At 35.7% G+C, this 18,834-nt stretch overlaps 1 protein-coding gene across 1 annotated transcript in view; it reads right to left on the reverse strand.

Annotated features, from left to right (window-relative positions):
• Positions 1-6,273: 6,273 nt before the first annotated feature.
• Positions 6,274-18,834, reverse strand: part of DHX15 (DEAH-box helicase 15) — a 55,090-nt gene continuing 42,529 nt past the window's right edge. Inside the window, exons 7-14 of the mRNA XM_040237937.1 lie at positions 17,284-17,370; positions 16,159-16,308; positions 15,657-15,765; positions 14,955-15,146; positions 11,866-11,988; positions 10,382-10,572; positions 8,028-8,197; positions 6,274-6,838 (exon numbers count right to left, since the gene is read on the reverse strand). Of these exons, the coding sequence (XP_040093871.1) occupies positions 6,721-6,838; positions 8,028-8,197; positions 10,382-10,572; positions 11,866-11,988; positions 14,955-15,146; positions 15,657-15,765; positions 16,159-16,308; positions 17,284-17,370 (1,140 nt within the window). The 3' untranslated portion in view covers positions 6,274-6,720. The remainder of the gene's footprint in view (positions 6,839-8,027; positions 8,198-10,381; positions 10,573-11,865; positions 11,989-14,954; positions 15,147-15,656; positions 15,766-16,158; positions 16,309-17,283; positions 17,371-18,834) is intronic.

Consider the following 18,834-nt stretch of genomic DNA (forward strand, 5'->3'; position numbering starts at 1 on the left):
ATCACAATAAATATTTCAGAGTTCAAGTAAAGAATGGAGCTTTACTCAGGACCCACAAAATATCCAATTATAGTTGTATTAACAGCAATGGGATAGGAAAAGCTGCTCCTTACAGGCATTTCATTTAGTTAACCCAACCCTTTGGCGAAGTATTATAACCAGTTCTCCCCTGAAAAATGAGGGAACAGTTTAGGTTAAGTCACATCCAGTTATATTTCAAACCCAATCAGCTCATTGCACCTTATTCCCCAGCCCACATTCCTTGGACAGTTGGATTTCTAGCCTGGTGATTAAAAAGAAGGCAGTCTAGGGAGTTCCCCCAGCATCAGTGAGGAAGGAACAATGCAAACATGAGAAAGCCAGTGGTTAGATTTTTAAAATATCTGCTGATACCTTACTGCATACCAGGCCTAGTGTGAGGTACCAGGGATAGTGACATGTGACAAGGCCCTCGACCTTAAGTCACTCACAGTACATCAGAGAAAAACAGCCTTAAAATACTCGCGACTCCAGGGAGAGAAATGGGAAAGACAATCATCATAATGGCTCCAAATGACGGGGAAAAGCAGTTTGCTGTGAATATGTAGGAGGGAATATGATTCACTTTGGTTTGGAAATAATTCTTAATTCAAAAACTCTCTCATTCAACAATGACTAACAGAGGCCAGGTGGGGCGTGCAAATGACAGAAAACGTGTTTTCCTACAGGGAACAGCCACAACCCCATTGCAGATTACCGAGTGCCAGGCTAAACCTCAGGTGGGCCTGTCCTTGCCTCACTTCAGAATATTTTGAAAAACCTTTCTGAACAACGGCTCTAGCTGGTTTCAAATACTAGAAGGTCACACAAAACAGACGAGCAGGCGGAAATCTGGCTCTTTTGGCTACCAGTTTGCAGTCTTTACCTTAAATGTATGTAAACTGGCTAATCCAACAACTTTCTAGATTCCCAATTCTTATCTACCCGTAACTGCACTATCCAAACTGTTTTATTTCTTTGTCTCTCACTCCCCAGTTCTTTGATCAAATGTTCTGTACTTGCAATCTTTGTCATTTCTCTCTTTAGGTGGCAACTGGGATCTCAATAAAACGACCTGAATGAAGCTAAGACTCAGTTGGCACATCGAGCCATTTCATTCACTTGTACCCCAAACCAGCTCTTTTAGGGGATACGGGGGTATACCACATGGTATTTGAAATCTTAGTTCCACAAGGGATCAAACTGGAGCCCCATGCAGTGGGAGCACAGTCTTAACACAGTGGAAGCACAGTCAGGGTAGTCCCTAAACCAGCCCTCTGTAAGGATTTCTTTGCTTCATCATTACCTATCTTGTGCTCTTTCACTCTTATTTTTCTGTTTGCCTTCAGTCTTCTTACTTGGATTATATTATTATTTTCTAAGTGGTTTCAGTGTCCCCCACCACTTCCAATCTATCCTCTCTAGTGAATTTGGATCCACTTTTAACCTAGCCTTCGAAGCCCTCCCAACCTAAATTCATAGACTCATCTGTCCTCACACTATAGTACAGACATCATGCTCCAGTCAAGACAGAACACTTACCGTTCCCTTAATACACCGTTGAAACTGGCCCCGAATACCAAGAGCACAAATCATGAAAAGAAGAAAAAAAAGAGGATAAATGGGCCCCCCCCCGGGGGGGTGTGTATGCTCGACAATATTTACAAGTTCTGCTGATTTTCGAAAGAAACTCTTAAGAACATAAGAGAAGTTAACAGGCTTGGAAAACGTGTAAATTATATACCTCATCAAGAACTGGGATCCAGAATAAGAACTTAAACTCAACAATAAATTTAGTGATTAAAAAGAACTAATGATGTAACCAATCATTTCACCAGAGATATGAAAGGCAAACGTGTGTGTGCTCAGTTGCATCTGACTCTCTGTGACCCCACAGATTGCTGCCCACCACGCTCCTCTGTCCATGCCAATTTTCCAGGCAAGAATACTGTTTATCATTCTTACTCCAGGGGATAGTCTCGACCAGAGGACTGCATTTGCGTCTCCTACACTGGCAGGTGGATCTTTACCACTGTACCACCTGGGAAGACCCATGAATGGCAAAAAGGCATGTAGAAAGATACTCAACTTCTCCAAAGATTGGTTGCTAGTGGAATGCAAATGGAAACCACAAAGAGGGATTACATACCCACCTAAATGGCTAAAATTTAAAATGAAAACAGGTAATTACAAAACACAAGAATGCAGAGCAACACACATTGATGGTAGGACAGCAAAATAGCATCGTAAGCACTTCGAAAAACTGCTTAGCAGTTTCTCATAAAATTAACCATGCACTTACCATACAACCTAGCAATGTTTCCTAGGTAAAACTTCCCCGCTAGTGGTAAAGAACCCACTTGTCAATGCAGGAGACCTAAGAGACAGGTTTGAGCCCTGGCTTGGGACGATCCCCTGAAGGAGGGCATGGCAAACCCACTCCAGTATTCTTGCCTGGAGAATCTCCATGGAGAGAGGAGCCTGGTGGGCTACAGTTCATGGGATAGCAAAGAGTTGGACATGACTGAAGCAACTCAGCACACACACACAAAGCCATACAAACACCTATTTGCAAATAGCTTTACTCACAATACAAAGGCTGGAAATAACCCAACATTCCAGCAACAGGTGAATGCATAAACAAATATGATACATACATAACGGACTACTGAATATACTAATATACACAACATGGATGAACCTTAAAAGCATTATGCCCAATGAAGGCGAGTGTTAATGTTGTACACAACTCTTTGCGACCCCATGGACTTGTAGCCTGCCAGGCTCCAAAACGGCAACCAGTTTATGACCTTCTGGAAAAGGCTAATAAACTAAAAGGACAGGAAGTCTGTTGGTTTGCAAAATCTTGGGGAGTTGAATAAGGGGATTAGTGAACAAAGGGACAGGGGGAACACTTTGGGAGTGATCAAAATATCAAGTATTGATTGTGGTGATGGTTATACAACTGTATAGAGTTGTTAAGCTTCATCAAACTACACCTAAAAAAGATAATTTACTGTATGTAAATTTGTCTACAAAATACTCAGTGCCTGTTGAAATCCTAGTATTTGTTTGACACACAATGAAATGTCCGCCACAAAATTTTGATTAACCCCAAAGTTATGAATGAATGCCTAGAATCTAGCTTTGAGTGAAGAAAAAAAAAAGATCTAAAACTTCTAAAAGGGAGATTTAGCATATAAATTTGAATTTCCAGCTTGATTTAAAATATCATTAGGCACTGTCCAAGACAGAGCCAGGGATGTGAGCTTATTTATCCTAGGCCTTCACCACTTCCAGTGACTTACACCTAACCATTTAACTTACTGGGCTGCTTATTTACTTCTCTTTCCTCAATACTCGACTAGTCCTTAAACTATCTTTTCTTTTTGATACCTATTAGCTCTTTCATCTTTACCATATTCATTATACCTTGCTTTTATATTATATATCTTTGAACACATTTTTAAAACTCCAACCAAACCATAATTTGAGACAATATCTGAATTACCAAATCTATTTTTATAGACTCACACAATGCCTTCCAGAGTTGGTACTTAATAAAATGAACATGATCAGTATTACTAAGCAATTAATATAGAAATTCTCTGAAGGAATACCATGAAAATGTCTATTATGGAGAAATGTTAAAAAAAGTTATAAACGTAGTTTTCCCATTTTTATCATGAATTCTCAATCTGGTTTGACTTACTACAGTCTATTTTTAATTATAAATAAAGACTCCACACACACACACACAACCAGCATCTTTTCAAACAGAATAAAATAGGCCCACACATTAAAAGAATGCAAAAAACTTGCCAAATACAAGTAACTCCCAGATTTGGGTTAAACTTAGCATATGACTGACAGCAGTATTTAAGAAGCAATTTTTAAAATGTCTAACCTTATAAGGTTATTTAATGGGCTATAAATGCATTTAACGTGGGGTGAGGTCTCCAAATATTAACATTGTGAGCCCCGAGCCACATCCAAAACTATCATGTAATAACTAGACACCATAAATTTATAGTGAGATTCACAGAAGCTAGAAGGTTATGGTTGCATGAAAGGGTAACAATCTTTTAAGTTGCATTAACAGAAGCAATGGCATGTCTGGTCCCCTGGAAAATAGATTCCACTACACTCTGCCCAGTTTAGACCATAGTACTGACTATAATCCAGAAAACACCTAGCAGAAGTTAAGCAGGAATGTTTAAAGGAGAAGGCTGAGGGGAAACAGGCTATTCAGCCTAAATAATAAAGATGACAGTTAACTCAAATAACTAAATGGTATCATGCGTAACAGCCAGATGTATTTAACGTTACTCTGGAATTAAAAACAATTAGAGAAACAGTATTCAGCTCAGCATTTCAAACAGAACAATTAAGATGTCTTCTAAAGTAATGGTGTCTCTAAAGCATCTGAGCAGAAGGGATGGCCATTAAAATTATTGAGAAGAGAAGCGCAACTGTTTGCAGGTACCTTACAAACCTAAAATCCTAGGACTAAATCATATAGCTTTTATTTGGGGGGATTCTAGCTCAATGGATTGATTACAGGGTTATGTTTATTTTATCCTGTCCTATACCCAAGTTGTCTTAATTCTCTCACCATTTACAAGCAAAGGCTCCATTTGCTGCTGGTCTTCCTTCCTTATGCTACACAGTCTGCACTCTATCTAGGGGTTCTGAATTCACTGTTGGTTGAATCCAGGGATGTGGGACCTGGGTTAACAGAGGGCCAACTGTATCATGCCATTTAATACAAGGGACTTGAGCAACCATGGATTTTGGTATCCACATGGGGCCCTAGAACCAATCCCTTGCAGATACTGAGAACTATATTCACAACAAAAAATAGTTCTATTTTACTATTTTGAGAGATAAGGAGATCTCTCAAGAAATCTTCAAAAAAAGGTTTTTCTGAATATTATGGGGGGAATTTTAATATTTTGGTAGGCATGATAATAGAGAATAAAAACTCAGTTGCTATAATGATTCCATGTAGCCACTACCAACACATATTCACCATTTATACGATACAAAGAATACTAGCCATTCCTAGAAGCTCTGCCAAATAAATAACCAACACTGTTCTACACATTGCTCTGTAAGAAAACATAATGGTCAAACTCCAGATTTTAAAAAGCACAAGGTTAAACAATACACTAGAAACCTATTTATTATAAAATCAGATAATTTATAAAGATATGCAACTGATTTACCAACTGTATACTGTGGTATAATTTGATTAATGGACAGCATAGGCATATAATGTTGCCAACAGTTAACCCCAGGATAAATTTAAACAAAACCTAAAATATTATTTCAGCACATATATTACTCCACAGGAACAAAACTAGGCACTTAATAGAAGTATCCCAGTAGTGTGAAAAACTCTCAACTTTCCCAATTAACTCCCTTAAACCATACTAGATATATGCCTCAAAATAGTATTTAAATTCCAACTATGTACACCTATAATTTACTTTAACATTTAATATTTGTAATGAGTGGGAAAGGTAGAAGAGGTGAGTCTGGGCATTAATGAGTACAGTATGCATGCTTTAAGTATAAGGAACTGATTTATTACTAGGGACCCTTTGATAGGACTCACCCTGAAGAATAGACCTGACCCTAAAGATGGTCACACCTACCCTCTGATGGGTCATTTGTGGATAAAATAGTCTATACCTGTCACAGAGAAGGAAATTCACATTTTAACACACTATACTCATGACTCTGTACACTGCACAAAACATCCAACATTAAGAATTCAATAAACTGACCAACATCTACAATATCACTTCCTATTGTCTATTTAACACAAACATTTGTTTCAGAGACTAGAGTACATAGAATGTCTAAGTAAAACAAAAAGATCTGCTATAAATTTGGTAACAAAATAAATAATCAGTCTTATAGAATGAACCTTATGATGAAAACTATCATTATTCTGTCTTTGGGTATCCAATTCTGAGTTAAAAACCACATACTTTATCCCACTAGATCAGATCCTAATTAACCTAACAAAGTGCTACAGTATGTCCTTTAAAACCTAAGAGCAAAAAAAAATAAAAATAAATAAAAATAAAAAATAAAACCTAAGAGCAGCCCCTGTGGAAAGACGCTGAATATGGAGTCACAGTACACTTACAATTTAAGGAAACAAAAAAAAAGCCCCACACTTGGGAAGAAAAGAAGCCATACTTAGACTAGAACAAAAATATTTAAGTGCTGTGGCCGAAATTAGTATAAATAGACTTTATTGAAGTCAGTGCCTCTGTACCGAGACAGAAGATTGTGTCTACATAAGCACAAGTTGTAACATTTCACAACTTCTAAAAGGAATGTCAACAATTACAACGATCATGCATACCATGGTCGATAATCACATTTTAGAAGCATTTTCAACCATTTCTAAAGAAATGCTTATAACATTGTTATATATAGAACTACTTTCAATAAACTGCAAAACATTGATCGACTTTTCCAGTATGAGCTACAGTGTCAACACAAAAGGGAGGCATAAATGTTTAATTTATGAAATCAGAATGGAATATTTACTGTAAAGAAAAATTAAAAAGCTTTCAAATAAAGGCCATTATTGAACCAACATGAAGAGCACAACTTGAACTTTTCAGTTCGTTCATCTTTTAAAGCTGTCCTCTGAATAACTTCAGTTCTAAGCATTGAATTTCAGTACTGTGAATATTCCTTGGATTGCAGTTTGGCAATGATGCGGTCCAACTGTCTCTTTGCTTCACACTGTGGGAAATTGCTCATGTCATAATATTGAGGGGCAATTTTCACCAACCTGTCCAGAAGGAGGGGAAAAATCACCAAATTAACAATTAGAGTACTGGAGCTTCTGATAGGATAGGCATTATTCATTAATACACTGACAAATGCAAAATAATAAATCCAAGCCAATGTTAAAATTACAAATGCCTAATCCTTATAAACATCACTTTTAGAAATGCGTGCTTCTTAGTAAGCTGCAGATTTTCTGATGGTGGACTTTTCATAAACTTAAAAAACAAAAAACCACTCAAATTCTTGTAAAAAAAAAAATACTCCTTTCTTTTACATAGACATTAACATAAGGTCATAAGTTTCTTCACTCTGGAACACTATTTTGATCTACCTCTTTAAAGTTACAACATTACAAGTTCCATACAACAAACACACTGATATTCAAATGACTGGATCTTCTCATTTTCTAAGTTTTAATAACCATAAATGTAACTCTATACCCCAAAGAATAAACCTGACTGAATCTTTTTAAACATTTAGCCATATAATTTTCTTCTCAACAAAGCATTTAAGATAAAATGGTAATGTCCTACACAATTTAAGTGTCAAAAGTCACAAATCAGTGGAGGAAAGAAGCCTCAAAATATACAGCAAGTGACATCAACTAAAGTAAGTGCTTTCAGTCCCACCATTCTTGGCTGACATTTCCATCATAAGTTACAAATAGATTCTGGCCCCTGAAAAAAGTCACAAAGGGGGACTGCAGTGGGTGGGTAATTTTGCTTAAAGTCAGTCAGTTCTGATCACATCTCGTGAATCAAATATGCAATGATACAAAAAGAGGTGCAGTTTTTAATGCTTGCTTTGCTTTTAAAGCACCAACATAGAAATAAACAATAACTGAGAGCTGAAATACAAAGATTTTGACTACTGGAACCTGGAGACCAAGTTAATCACAACAGCAAGAGAATGGCTTCAAAGATACTCTTCATGTTAGTCAAGTTTAACTTTGTCTCCAAATTGCCCATGCCCATGCTAACAATTCTACCATCCTCTTTACAAAGCAATTATTTTTAAGAGATAATCACACACCATTTTGTGCCCCAAATCTATACACAGGAGTATACACCCTAGCTGGGGAACACCCGAGTTCCCCAGAGTGAACGGAAGAACAAGACAAGACTCTCTTCAGATCCCATTCTCAGCAAAATGGTAACGAAAACTTTTAGAATGGAAGACACCGAGCTTACCATTCGGGCTTGATGTCTGTACACGTCCGGATGTAATTCTTTGTTGTAAGAACAAACTCATTATAAAGCACCCATTCAGGCTTGTGGTCAAGGACAGTAGAGGGATGCAACTGAACCACTTGGTTATCTTTCACAGTTAAGTAATGCCCTGTTCGTTCTAAATGTGCCACCTGAAACCGAAACCCAGTAAATTAATACAATGCTTCTGACGTGCTAGTTACAAAAGTGATATAAAGCCTATATATCTATACCTATATAATCAGGGAAAGGCAAGCCTCACCTATTGCTTTTAATCTGATGGCTAGACTTATTTACCACTGCCTAATAAAAGCAACAATCAGCAAACTACAGCAGGCTAAATCCAACTCACTGCCTACACCTTTAAGGCCTCTTAGCCAAGAACAGTTTATAAACCTTTAAATGACTGGGGGAAAATATCAAAAGAAACACTTGGTGATGCTGGAGTGGAAATCACATGAAATTCAAAATGGTAAGTAAAGTTTTTTGAAACATAGTATGCCCATTTGTCCAAAGTTGCTTTTGCACAACAAGGGGAGGCAGAGTTGAACGGTTTCAATAAGGGACCTAAATCTGGTCCTATCACTTCATGGGAATAGATGGGGAAACAGTGTCAGACTTTATTTTTTGGGGCTCCAAAATCACTGCAGATGGTGACGCTTACTCCTTGGAAGGAAAGTTATGACCAACCTAGACAGCATATTCAAAAGCAGAGACATTACTTTGCCAACAAAGTCCGTCTAGTCAAGGCTATGGTTTTCCCAGTGGTCATGTATGGATGTGAGAGTTGGACTGCGAAGAAAGCTGAGCACAGAAGAATCGATGCTTTTGAACTGTGGTGTTGGAGAAGACTCTTGAGAGTCCCTTGGACTGCATGGAGATCCAACCACTCCATTCTAAAGGAGATCAGCCCTGGGATTTCTTTGGAAGGAATAATGCTAAAGCTGAAACTCCAGTACTTTGGCCACCTCATGCGAAGAGTTGACTCACTGGAAAAGATCTGATGCTGGGAGGGATTGGGGGCAGGAGGAGAAGGGGACGGCAGAGGATGAGATGGCATCACCAACTCGATGGACCTGAGTCTGAGTGAACTCCGGGAGATGGTGATGGACAGGGAGGCCTGGCATGCTGCGATTCAGGGGGTCACAAAGAGTCGGACACAACTGAGCGACTGAACTGAACTGAACATATAATAGTGAATAAACTCAATTTCACTCAATAAATATTTACTAAGCACCTACTAGATGGCAGGCACTACACTTAGAAAAGTCCCATTTCTAATGGATTTTAGTTTTAAGAGAGAATTAGAAATCCATAATGCTTGAGTAATAGTGAAAATCCTAACTCTGATAAGCACTGAAACTTCAGAATAAGGTGCCACAATAAACATTCTGTTATTCTGATCTCAAACACAGACAAGGCACCGATCTCCTTTCATTCTGCCTCCACGCACTTAATGGCCACTCTATGTATTGGGCTCATTTGGCCTTAAGGCAGGCCACATCTTACTTATTATACATAGCCAAAGGAGAGAATCAAAGAACAAGCGGGATATTTAAAAGATAACTAAAATCAATCTCATTTCAAATAAGGGACTGATGTGTTTTCATTTTTTCACCACAAACACTTTCATTTTGAAAAACATAACTGGTTTCATGTCCCTTAAACTATAAGAATTACCTGACAAGTTTTAACTTCAGCTTCCAATATAAAACACTTAAAACCAAAAGAAATATTTAAAACTTATTTTTCATCTTAAATCATTATTCCATATCTGACTTTCCTAGGACCCACGTGTCTTATTATAAATACCAAAGATTGCACTATAGGATTGAGCATACAACAGTTGCTTATTTAAATTTTAGGGTGATTAGTTTCCACAAAGGGAGGAAAGTGAACTGTACTTCTGGATCCATCCAGAAAACTGCTTCCTTTCAGCATTCCAGTGCAATTATACATCTCCAATTAAGATCAAGATTCAAAGAAATTATTTGATACATTTATCCAAAGTAAAAATTTGCATTGAAGAAATGGCTAATAAAACTCACCTGAAAATAGCCAAGGTATCTATTTAGTATAAAAAGACTCCATTATTTAAAAAGTGCTTGTAAAGTTGATTTCTACATAACTGGATCCCTAACTATGCCATTTGGTAAACTTAGACATGCAAAAACTTGTCAGTATATTAGTTCATTCAAGAATCTGGACAAAAAATTAAAGATTATTTATAGGCATTCTTTAACTGAATTTTGTGTTTAAGTGGACTCCAAGCACTGCTTATAGACAACAAATATTAAGTAAGCATTTAATTATGTACTCCTGTACGGTCCACATACCTGCATAAAATACCCAGTAACCAAAGCTTTTCTTATATTAATATAATAGTCCCTGCTTGTAAAATCAGTACTTCGACGAGGCAAATTAAATCTGTCCATAATTCTTGATAGCTGCTGGCGTACATTATCTGCTGACATCAGGGACCTGTAGTTAATGAAGTTGTCATAACACCACTGAACCGACTCATGATCTACAAAGTTGGAAAGAGGGAAAGTTAAGAGGAGACATGAATCATCCAAATAGGTGTATTATCTAATTAAAAAATAAAATCAGTATCAATAGCAAACTAAACCAAAAAGGGAACTAAACCACATCATTTTTATAAATTAATCATAGTCTTAATCAACTTTACTAAAAATCTGGAGTCAAGTTCAAAATTAAAAACAGCACTAAGGTTTCTGGCTACTGAATGACAAAACAATGATTTTGGAAAAACTATTTTTAAGTTATTTTACCCATAGAAATCTACCTGGCTGTTTTCAACAGATAGTCTTAACAGGGGTGGATTCAGAGAATCTGGGAAAATGCCATGTCTTTCTCATTTTCAAAGAAAAACAGGCTTAGATTAGGACTCAAATACAGCTTAAAAGTTATAATACTCTCTGAAAATATGATATAAAGCTAGAAGAATATCTCATCATGTAGCAATAGCATCATATTGAACCATCTTTCTACTGGTGGGCATTTAGGTATTTTTCATTTTTCTTTACTATCATAAATAACTGAGATAAAAAACTTGAATCGTATCTCTGTCCAAAGAATACTAAAAGAAAATTTCACGGATTATCTATAGGTCAAAGGGTATGAATTTGTCAAGGTTGGTAACATCAAATCTACTGCTCTTCATAAAGGTAACATGTATTTCTATTCCCACCTCTGGTGTTAAGACTGCTGCACTGCACTAGACCCACTTCTACACAGCTAAAGACTATTTTTCTTTAGCCTTTGCCAATTTTATAAGTGACGAAATGGTACCTCTCAAATAATAATGCACATTTACTGAACTGCAAGTAATGCTGAATAGCCCCCCACTCGAGTTTATGAACCACTTACAACCTGGTCATTCACATTTGTAGCCTATTTTCCTATTTGTTAGTTTACTTTTATATAAGAGCTATTAGGAAAAATATTAGTAATAACTCTGTAAGTAATACAAAACTATTCACACAAAAGGTAAAGTTTTTTTTTTTTAAAGTATATCAAAAGCCGTATGTTTGTGGTAAATTTTATACCAGCATTTCATTTTTACTGCTCTTTATTTTCCAGCTTTCTAGTGCTTTCCTCCTGATTATAAAAATAAACAACTTTGGAAAAGATGGGCAATTTTTATTTTAAATGCTAGTCAGGAGTTTTTTCTCAAGTCCCTTTGGGTTTCTAATGTAAAGTTGTCACAGATAATAAATGAAAGGGAGATGAAGAAATACCTTACATGCTGCAAGTGACGTTTAGACAGAAGAGTGCCTTCGATCTCATTTATACTTACTTTGTTTAAAAGCATGGTAGACATTTAGCAGTGTCAGATGATCTCCATCTATGTGGGCAAATCTCATCTTGGCCTCATCTGCAGCTTTCTTGGCCTCCGTGGGACGAACAAAACACTGTGGGACTAAACAAGGTTGGTATGGGCCCAACACAAACGCCCATATCGATGAGTCACGCATTCACAGACAGAGGAACAAGGCCTAGCTAGGTCAGTTCACAGAGCATAGGGCAGGGCAGGATGGCCTCCAACTGCATCTTGGACTGTTTACTACCTTGATTTGGTACATCAACACCTAACCACATCTGTAAGACAAGAGGGTTTCAAAGCTACAGAGTACCTGATTATTTTTAACTAAATCTAAAAGTAGGCATCAAAAACAGCTATTCTGAAGGCCATCAAGATACTAAAAGCTCAACTTATTGAAAAAACCAGTGCCGATAGCTCTACCAATAACCAGAATTATGGTGTCAATAGCCTTTTAACTAAACAAAAATTTTTCAAAAGGTCATCCATTCAATCCGCTGAATTCCCCACTGTAGGACCTAAAACAACTTTCCAACCAGTCTATTGCCACATTTCTATCGTAATTCTTCCCTAGTGTTGTGGCTATTACCAGCTGGTGGGTATCACTATTAGCACTGGTGAGCAGAAACATATGCAACATAAAAAATATCATGAAATCTTGGGTTTTGATGGTAGCAGTAGTGGTGGAAGGTTAAACCGCCTTTGAATTAAGAAAATTCAAAAAGGCTAGGAATATTCAGCCTAGTTTTCCAGCATTTTAAGAAAAAGATTAGCAAATAAAGTCCCAAGTTCTTTTTAAAAATTGTTATTTGACTCAAAGTCCTCATATAAAAGCAGAATCCAATATTTTAAACGTTGACAATTAGTCTGAAACAGTCATTATGTCAGGGTCATCAAAATGAACTACAGTATTTTTTAAGAGCCTCAATTTTAAATCACATAAAACCTGAAGTTGTTACAAAGTGTGTTCTACATTTTTTCAAATACAACTTTCCTTAATTCACTTTAGCAATTCCATAGTTATAAAAGCAGTATGAAAATAAAAATATTTAACAGCTTGGGACTTTGTCAACACATTTTTAAAGCTCTTAAAACCTTGTCAATAAAAAAAATTATAAATCATCAGTTCAGATAGAAAATAGGAATAATCAACAAGATCAAATACAGTATCAAATTACTCTTTAGCATCCATACAGTTTCCCCTTTAAAATGATTCCAAAGAAGCCAAATAGAAACAATGACACATAATCACAGTAAATATTGTCTTGCTTAATGTAACTGAAGCAAGGTAACAGATACAAATACAGAAATCTCTCATAGCTGTGAACGTTAATGTGAACTAGCTACCAGAGTTAAATAATTGGGTTTAAGAAGCACTCAATAAGGCCCCTGATTTTTTACTATTTATATCAGGACCCCTAAACTCCAGAAACTCCTTAAATGGTAAACAAAGCATTACAAACTAAGCAAACTGTTTTAGTTGCATGACTTCTTAATCCTTTAACACTCCCGCCCTCCACAAATGCCTTGCTTTATAACTAATGTACATAAATGTTCACTCTCTTGATGTGCTAAAGACAACTAGTTATTCCCATGCTTTGCAGAACCACCACAAGTAAGAGATGTAGATGGGAGATCTCAACTGCATCATAATGACCAATTTTTTAAAGGGCTAGCTAGTTTTCTAAACTCGAACAATGCTAACTCTATAGTATGTCCAATAAAAGAGAACCTAGAAATAGAAAAACTAGGTAGGTAACAAACACAGTCTGTTAACTCTTACCCCACACTCTCTAAAGCTAAAATGTTGGGTTAAGTACAACCAGGAGAATCTAACAAAAATCACATATATAAGAAAAGGCAGACAACAACCTACCACCACCTCCGCAAGAAACTACAATTTCATTAAAATGATTCAGTACTGCCCTGCCCATCTGCTCTGAGTCTGATCAATCATAACTGCAAGAAAAAACATTTTCACTAGTTCTTAAATTAAAAATTCACATCATTAAAACACACATCTAACCTAAGCCAAAAAATTTATATTTAGAAATTAAAAAAAATTCTTCCTTTAATTTCATGTAAGAGTTTTAACTATTTGAGGTATTTAATTATAAATAAAACCAATAAGCCACCCTATGACTGGAAGTCAATTTTCCCCAGTACTGAAATTAATATTATAGAGTACTTTGACAGTCAGTAAAAACTTAATACGCTTCCTATTTTTAGCTGTAAGATTCAGTGTACATTTCTATGTTAATAATATTTCTGTGTTTTGGAAAATCTAAATTCCAAGTTACTATTTGTGAATTTAATGTTTCAGCTATTAATGAAAAACAGTCGTATTTGTTCAGCTTAATGTTCTGATTTTTAAAATTAAGCAATTTTACCTATTAAACATATTTCTTTTATCAAGTGTTTTCCTGCCACTGTAAAAGAATTACCATCAGATTAGATTTTAAACCTAAAACTATACATTACTACTTCTATTTATTTGATACTAAGTTTAAAATAATTATTTGACTGCCACTGCAATACAGTTTATACATGAAGAAAAAGCTTACTCTTTCAATGATGTCTTGGTTTGTCTCAGGCTCACTTAAATAGTGCCAGCTACTAGAACAAAGTTCTTCCTGAACTTTCAGCAATAAACTGCAAAACTGATGGACCTACCAAAGAACTCAGTTATAGTATCTTCAGACTTATTCTTTAATTTTTTGGAGCTATAATGTGAGGCTTGCGGGATGGAACCCACACCCCCTGCAGTGGAAGCACAGATTCTTAACTACTGGACCACCAGGAAATCCTGGACCTAACCTACTCTTTTCTTACTGATATTTTAATCTGAGCCAATGTTTTTTACTACATTTTGTGCACAATGCTTTACTTTTGTAAACAGTATATTATTATGAAGCTATTTTTCAAGATATTTAGCAAACAAAATAAGTCCCTTAAAACATCTATAAAATTCACTATCATACTAAAAATTAAAAAACAAACCCAAAAGTGAAGTCCACCCAAACTTTGAAGAGCTGGGCTTTTTTTAGTTCCTTTCCCTCTATTACCTGACAACATAGCAGTAATAGATAGGACCTCATTAGAACAGTTGTAGTCACAACTTGCAATAACCATTTTAGCGAGCTGTGGATCTAGAGGAAACTCGGCCATCATGGATCCCAATTCAGTCAGATCTCCATCATCGTTTAAAGCAGCCAGATAATTCAAAAGTTCTAGGGCTCTCATCAGAGTTTCAGGAGCTAGGAGGAAAAGGCAATCTATTAAGACAAGCTGCCTTAACAAGCAAAAATGTGACAAAGCACAAACTATTAGAAGCAATCTCATTTTTCATTCTACAGTGGACCGAACGTAAAACTCAAACTGCCATCAAATTCAATTACAGAGATCTAGCAAACTATGAATCATATAAAACTGCAAAACTTGCCTGGACAGTAAGTAAATGTCACCTTAAGTACATTAACTGTTAACTCAACAATGTGTTTATCAAATTATTTTGCCTCAAAAAAAAAAGAAAAACTTTCCCATTTTCATGCCCTGGCAGTAACTCACAAAATAATTTAGTTACCCTGAAAGATAAGGGGGAAAAAAGACAATTTGCTATTTTCCCACTCTTTCAGACTTAATGCCAACACACAAAATTTCTCTTGATGTATTGTAAGGGAAAGGTAAAATGTATTTAATATATATAAGGAATAGGATAGTCAATTTTGGTTAAAAAGATTGATGAAACACGCTTTGAGAATTTATACCTGGTGGATCCATAAAATCAAAATGCACCAAGTCATCAATACCAAGTTTCTTCAATTGTAACACAACTGATCCTAAATTAGAACGCAAAATCTCAGGGTAGGTATTATCCTAGAAAAATACAAAAACATTTGTTTAGTTGAATATCCCATAATCTTCTTGCATATGGAAAAAAACATATCTGTTCTCATCCTTAGCTATTTACTTTGGTATTTCTTCTAAATGACTGACTTAGACAGGAGAAAAGTATTTGTGGACTAAAAAGGAATCAGATACTTCCTGTAAACTATCTTTATAGGGTTCGAAAGGTTACCACTGCTGCCCAATTCGACTTAGAACTGTAACAAAGGGTTGTATTGGTAGACTACAACCATATATTTCAGGGAAAACCTAAACAGCTTATAGTGCCGAAAGACAAGATAAAGTAAGTGAGGTAATTTTCTTCTGGTAACAAGTTTAACTTAACCTTCCAAAAACAGAGTAAGGACACAGTAAAACCCTTACCTGCATCTCTGTTTTGTAAGCTTTCTCTGTATAAAGTCGGAAGCACTTTCCAGGTCTTGTTCGTCCTGCTCGACCAGCCCTTTGTTGAGCTGAAGCTTTACTAATGGCTGTCACTAAAAGGGACTCAACTCTGATTCGAGGATTATACACCTATTGGGACGTAAATAACATTACAATTCATCCTCCAGTTAAACACAAAACTGTGATCTAACAAAAGTATCCAAAGCCCAAAATAAATCCCAAAATAAACAAAGTAGTATTGATGACCAGCATAAATCATGCTGGGGCAGAAACAGAACTCATCATTCCTTAACTTTCTTTCAGGTATTCTGACTCCAGCATTCTGAGATTCAAGCTAACATGAAAAGTCACTTAACACAGAGGTAGCTCTACTCTTCCTAATTTAAAATACTTTCAGTTTTACCTTACTCTTATATGGTGGATAGTGCTGAAGGTTTTTGCCTGAAAAAAAAAAACTTGTCAATTTCAACACCCAATGTTCAGTGTGGACATCAAGAAAATATTTTGAACTCAGTCCAGAAGTCAGTTATATGCTGCCAATTTAAAGAATTGTTTTCCATCAAGAACGTGAATACTATGCACAATAAATTCTCCCAAATATAAAACATAATCAAATGCGATCAAAGATCTTAGGTAAGAAAACAGTTTTATTTATTAACTGAGTAATCCCTTAATTTGGCTAAAGTGCTTGGGTACTCAGCACTGCTGAACTAGAGGTTAACATAATACTTTTTTTTTCCCAAGTACTATGCCTGATACATAATAGAAACTAATTTAGCCGACTGAGTGACTAATAGGCAGGGATGATAATCCTGTACTTTTTACTACTCCTTACATGAATATACACTCACATATGAAACACTCAGGATCACCACAGAGAAACAAAGAAACCAATGAAAAGAAAAACAAAAACATAGGATTATAAACATGGGCTCAGAATGTGAAACCCAGCTAGAACCAAAGGCTCAAATCACAGACTTCTGAAAATGAAACACAAATTGGAAAATAATTCTAAAAAGTAAACTTCAGGCATGAAACAAGTAAGCAATAAGTACTATTAAACGAACACTAATTTATAAAGTACTATAGTACTAAAATACGTACCTTTTGTTTTGCAAATCCAGGATCAATTACAAACACCACACCATCTATTGTCAAAGATGTCTCTGCAATGTTAGTTGACACAACTACCTGTTAAGATATGAACAGTATTTAACTTAAACTACAAGCCAAGTACAATTCAAATAATAAGATTAGTCATTAACTTATACTAAACAATCAATTACAAACCAGTAAATAAACAGGAATTAGGTTTAATCTTTAATAACCAATGCTATATAAAGACAAATTAATATTAAGAATTCAAAGTTTCATTTAGTTCATCATACCACCTTCCTTTTTCAATAAAAAATCTTCAGGTTATTACTTGACTACATTAGGTTTTAATTATTCAAATAGCAGAACAAAATCAAAAGAAAATAACTCATAAACCAATAACTTTATCTCACAGAAAGTCTGAGAAAACACTTCTTGGTTAATATTCAAACTGTACAACATGTACATGTTTCAATACTTTCAGGCAACATTTACAAAGGAAAACTATATCACCAAAAGTCAACTAAATATTTTAAATGAAATGGCATTTGGGGGTGAAAATCTCAACTTAGAATCCAGTAAGAATTGGTGTATCATCAGAATTGAACATAGATGTTCTGGAAATCTCAGAGGGGGTATCACAGCATTCAAGGAATCTTAAGGAATGATTTGAACTTTTTATTGAAAGTGAATAAGGGTCAAAGCATTTATATACTAACATGATTGTTTTTTCATGTGGGTATTTTATGCTTTAGAAAATTAGGGACCTGAGAATGACATGTCACACAATTTTTTCTTTTTAAGCAATGGAAAAATGGGATCTTCATTAGTATTTTTCTCAGAGCATCTGATCTGAGGAAGATTACTGCCATTAAGGTGGAGATGCCTGAATATGCAAGTAGTTGACACAGAAGATGAATCAGAGTCTGCTCTTAAAGCTTTTTAAAATCTGCAAAGAAAGATTAGAGGTGGAATGGAAGTACAATGACATAAAAAACATGCCATAAGAATTTTAAAGGATTTATTGCCCAAGCAAAGACAAGGAAAACTTACTCAGAAAATGGCATTTAGGAGAGCTGTTGAAGATAAGGTGGGATCTACCCACAAGGGAGAAGTGAAGAACAGTAGAAGGTTCTGCTTAAACAAAAGCATGTGGATAAGAATGCCCTTAGACTCACATTGCCAGGTAATCTTGGAGGTTTAAAAAGGCTACTAGAACATCATTAACAGGATATTATGCAATTATTTACATGTCTAAAACCAAAATGCTCCCTTTTTGCACTGATCAGCTGAAAAGAATACTAACTAGCAAATGAACAGTAAACTGTAAGTGGTCTGATGCTAATGAAATATATTTTCCAGAACATTTCAAAGACATGAACATTCAATAATGAGAGCTGAAGCAAGCATAAACAAGGTCAGGAGGTGAACTTCAATTAGTATAAACAGAGTTTAATATTCTTCTACAAAGTCAGTGTGTTGCAGTGGGAAGGTAGGTATCAAAGACAGGAATCAAATCTAAGTAGCTAAGAGTGGAGCGGTTTTAACACACTCAAACTT

This window comes from Oryx dammah, unplaced genomic scaffold (assembly GCF_014754425.2).
Source record: "Oryx dammah isolate SB20612 unplaced genomic scaffold, SCBI_Odam_1.1 HiC_scaffold_3, whole genome shotgun sequence".
NCBI classification, from domain to species: domain Eukaryota; kingdom Metazoa; phylum Chordata; class Mammalia; order Artiodactyla; family Bovidae; genus Oryx; species Oryx dammah.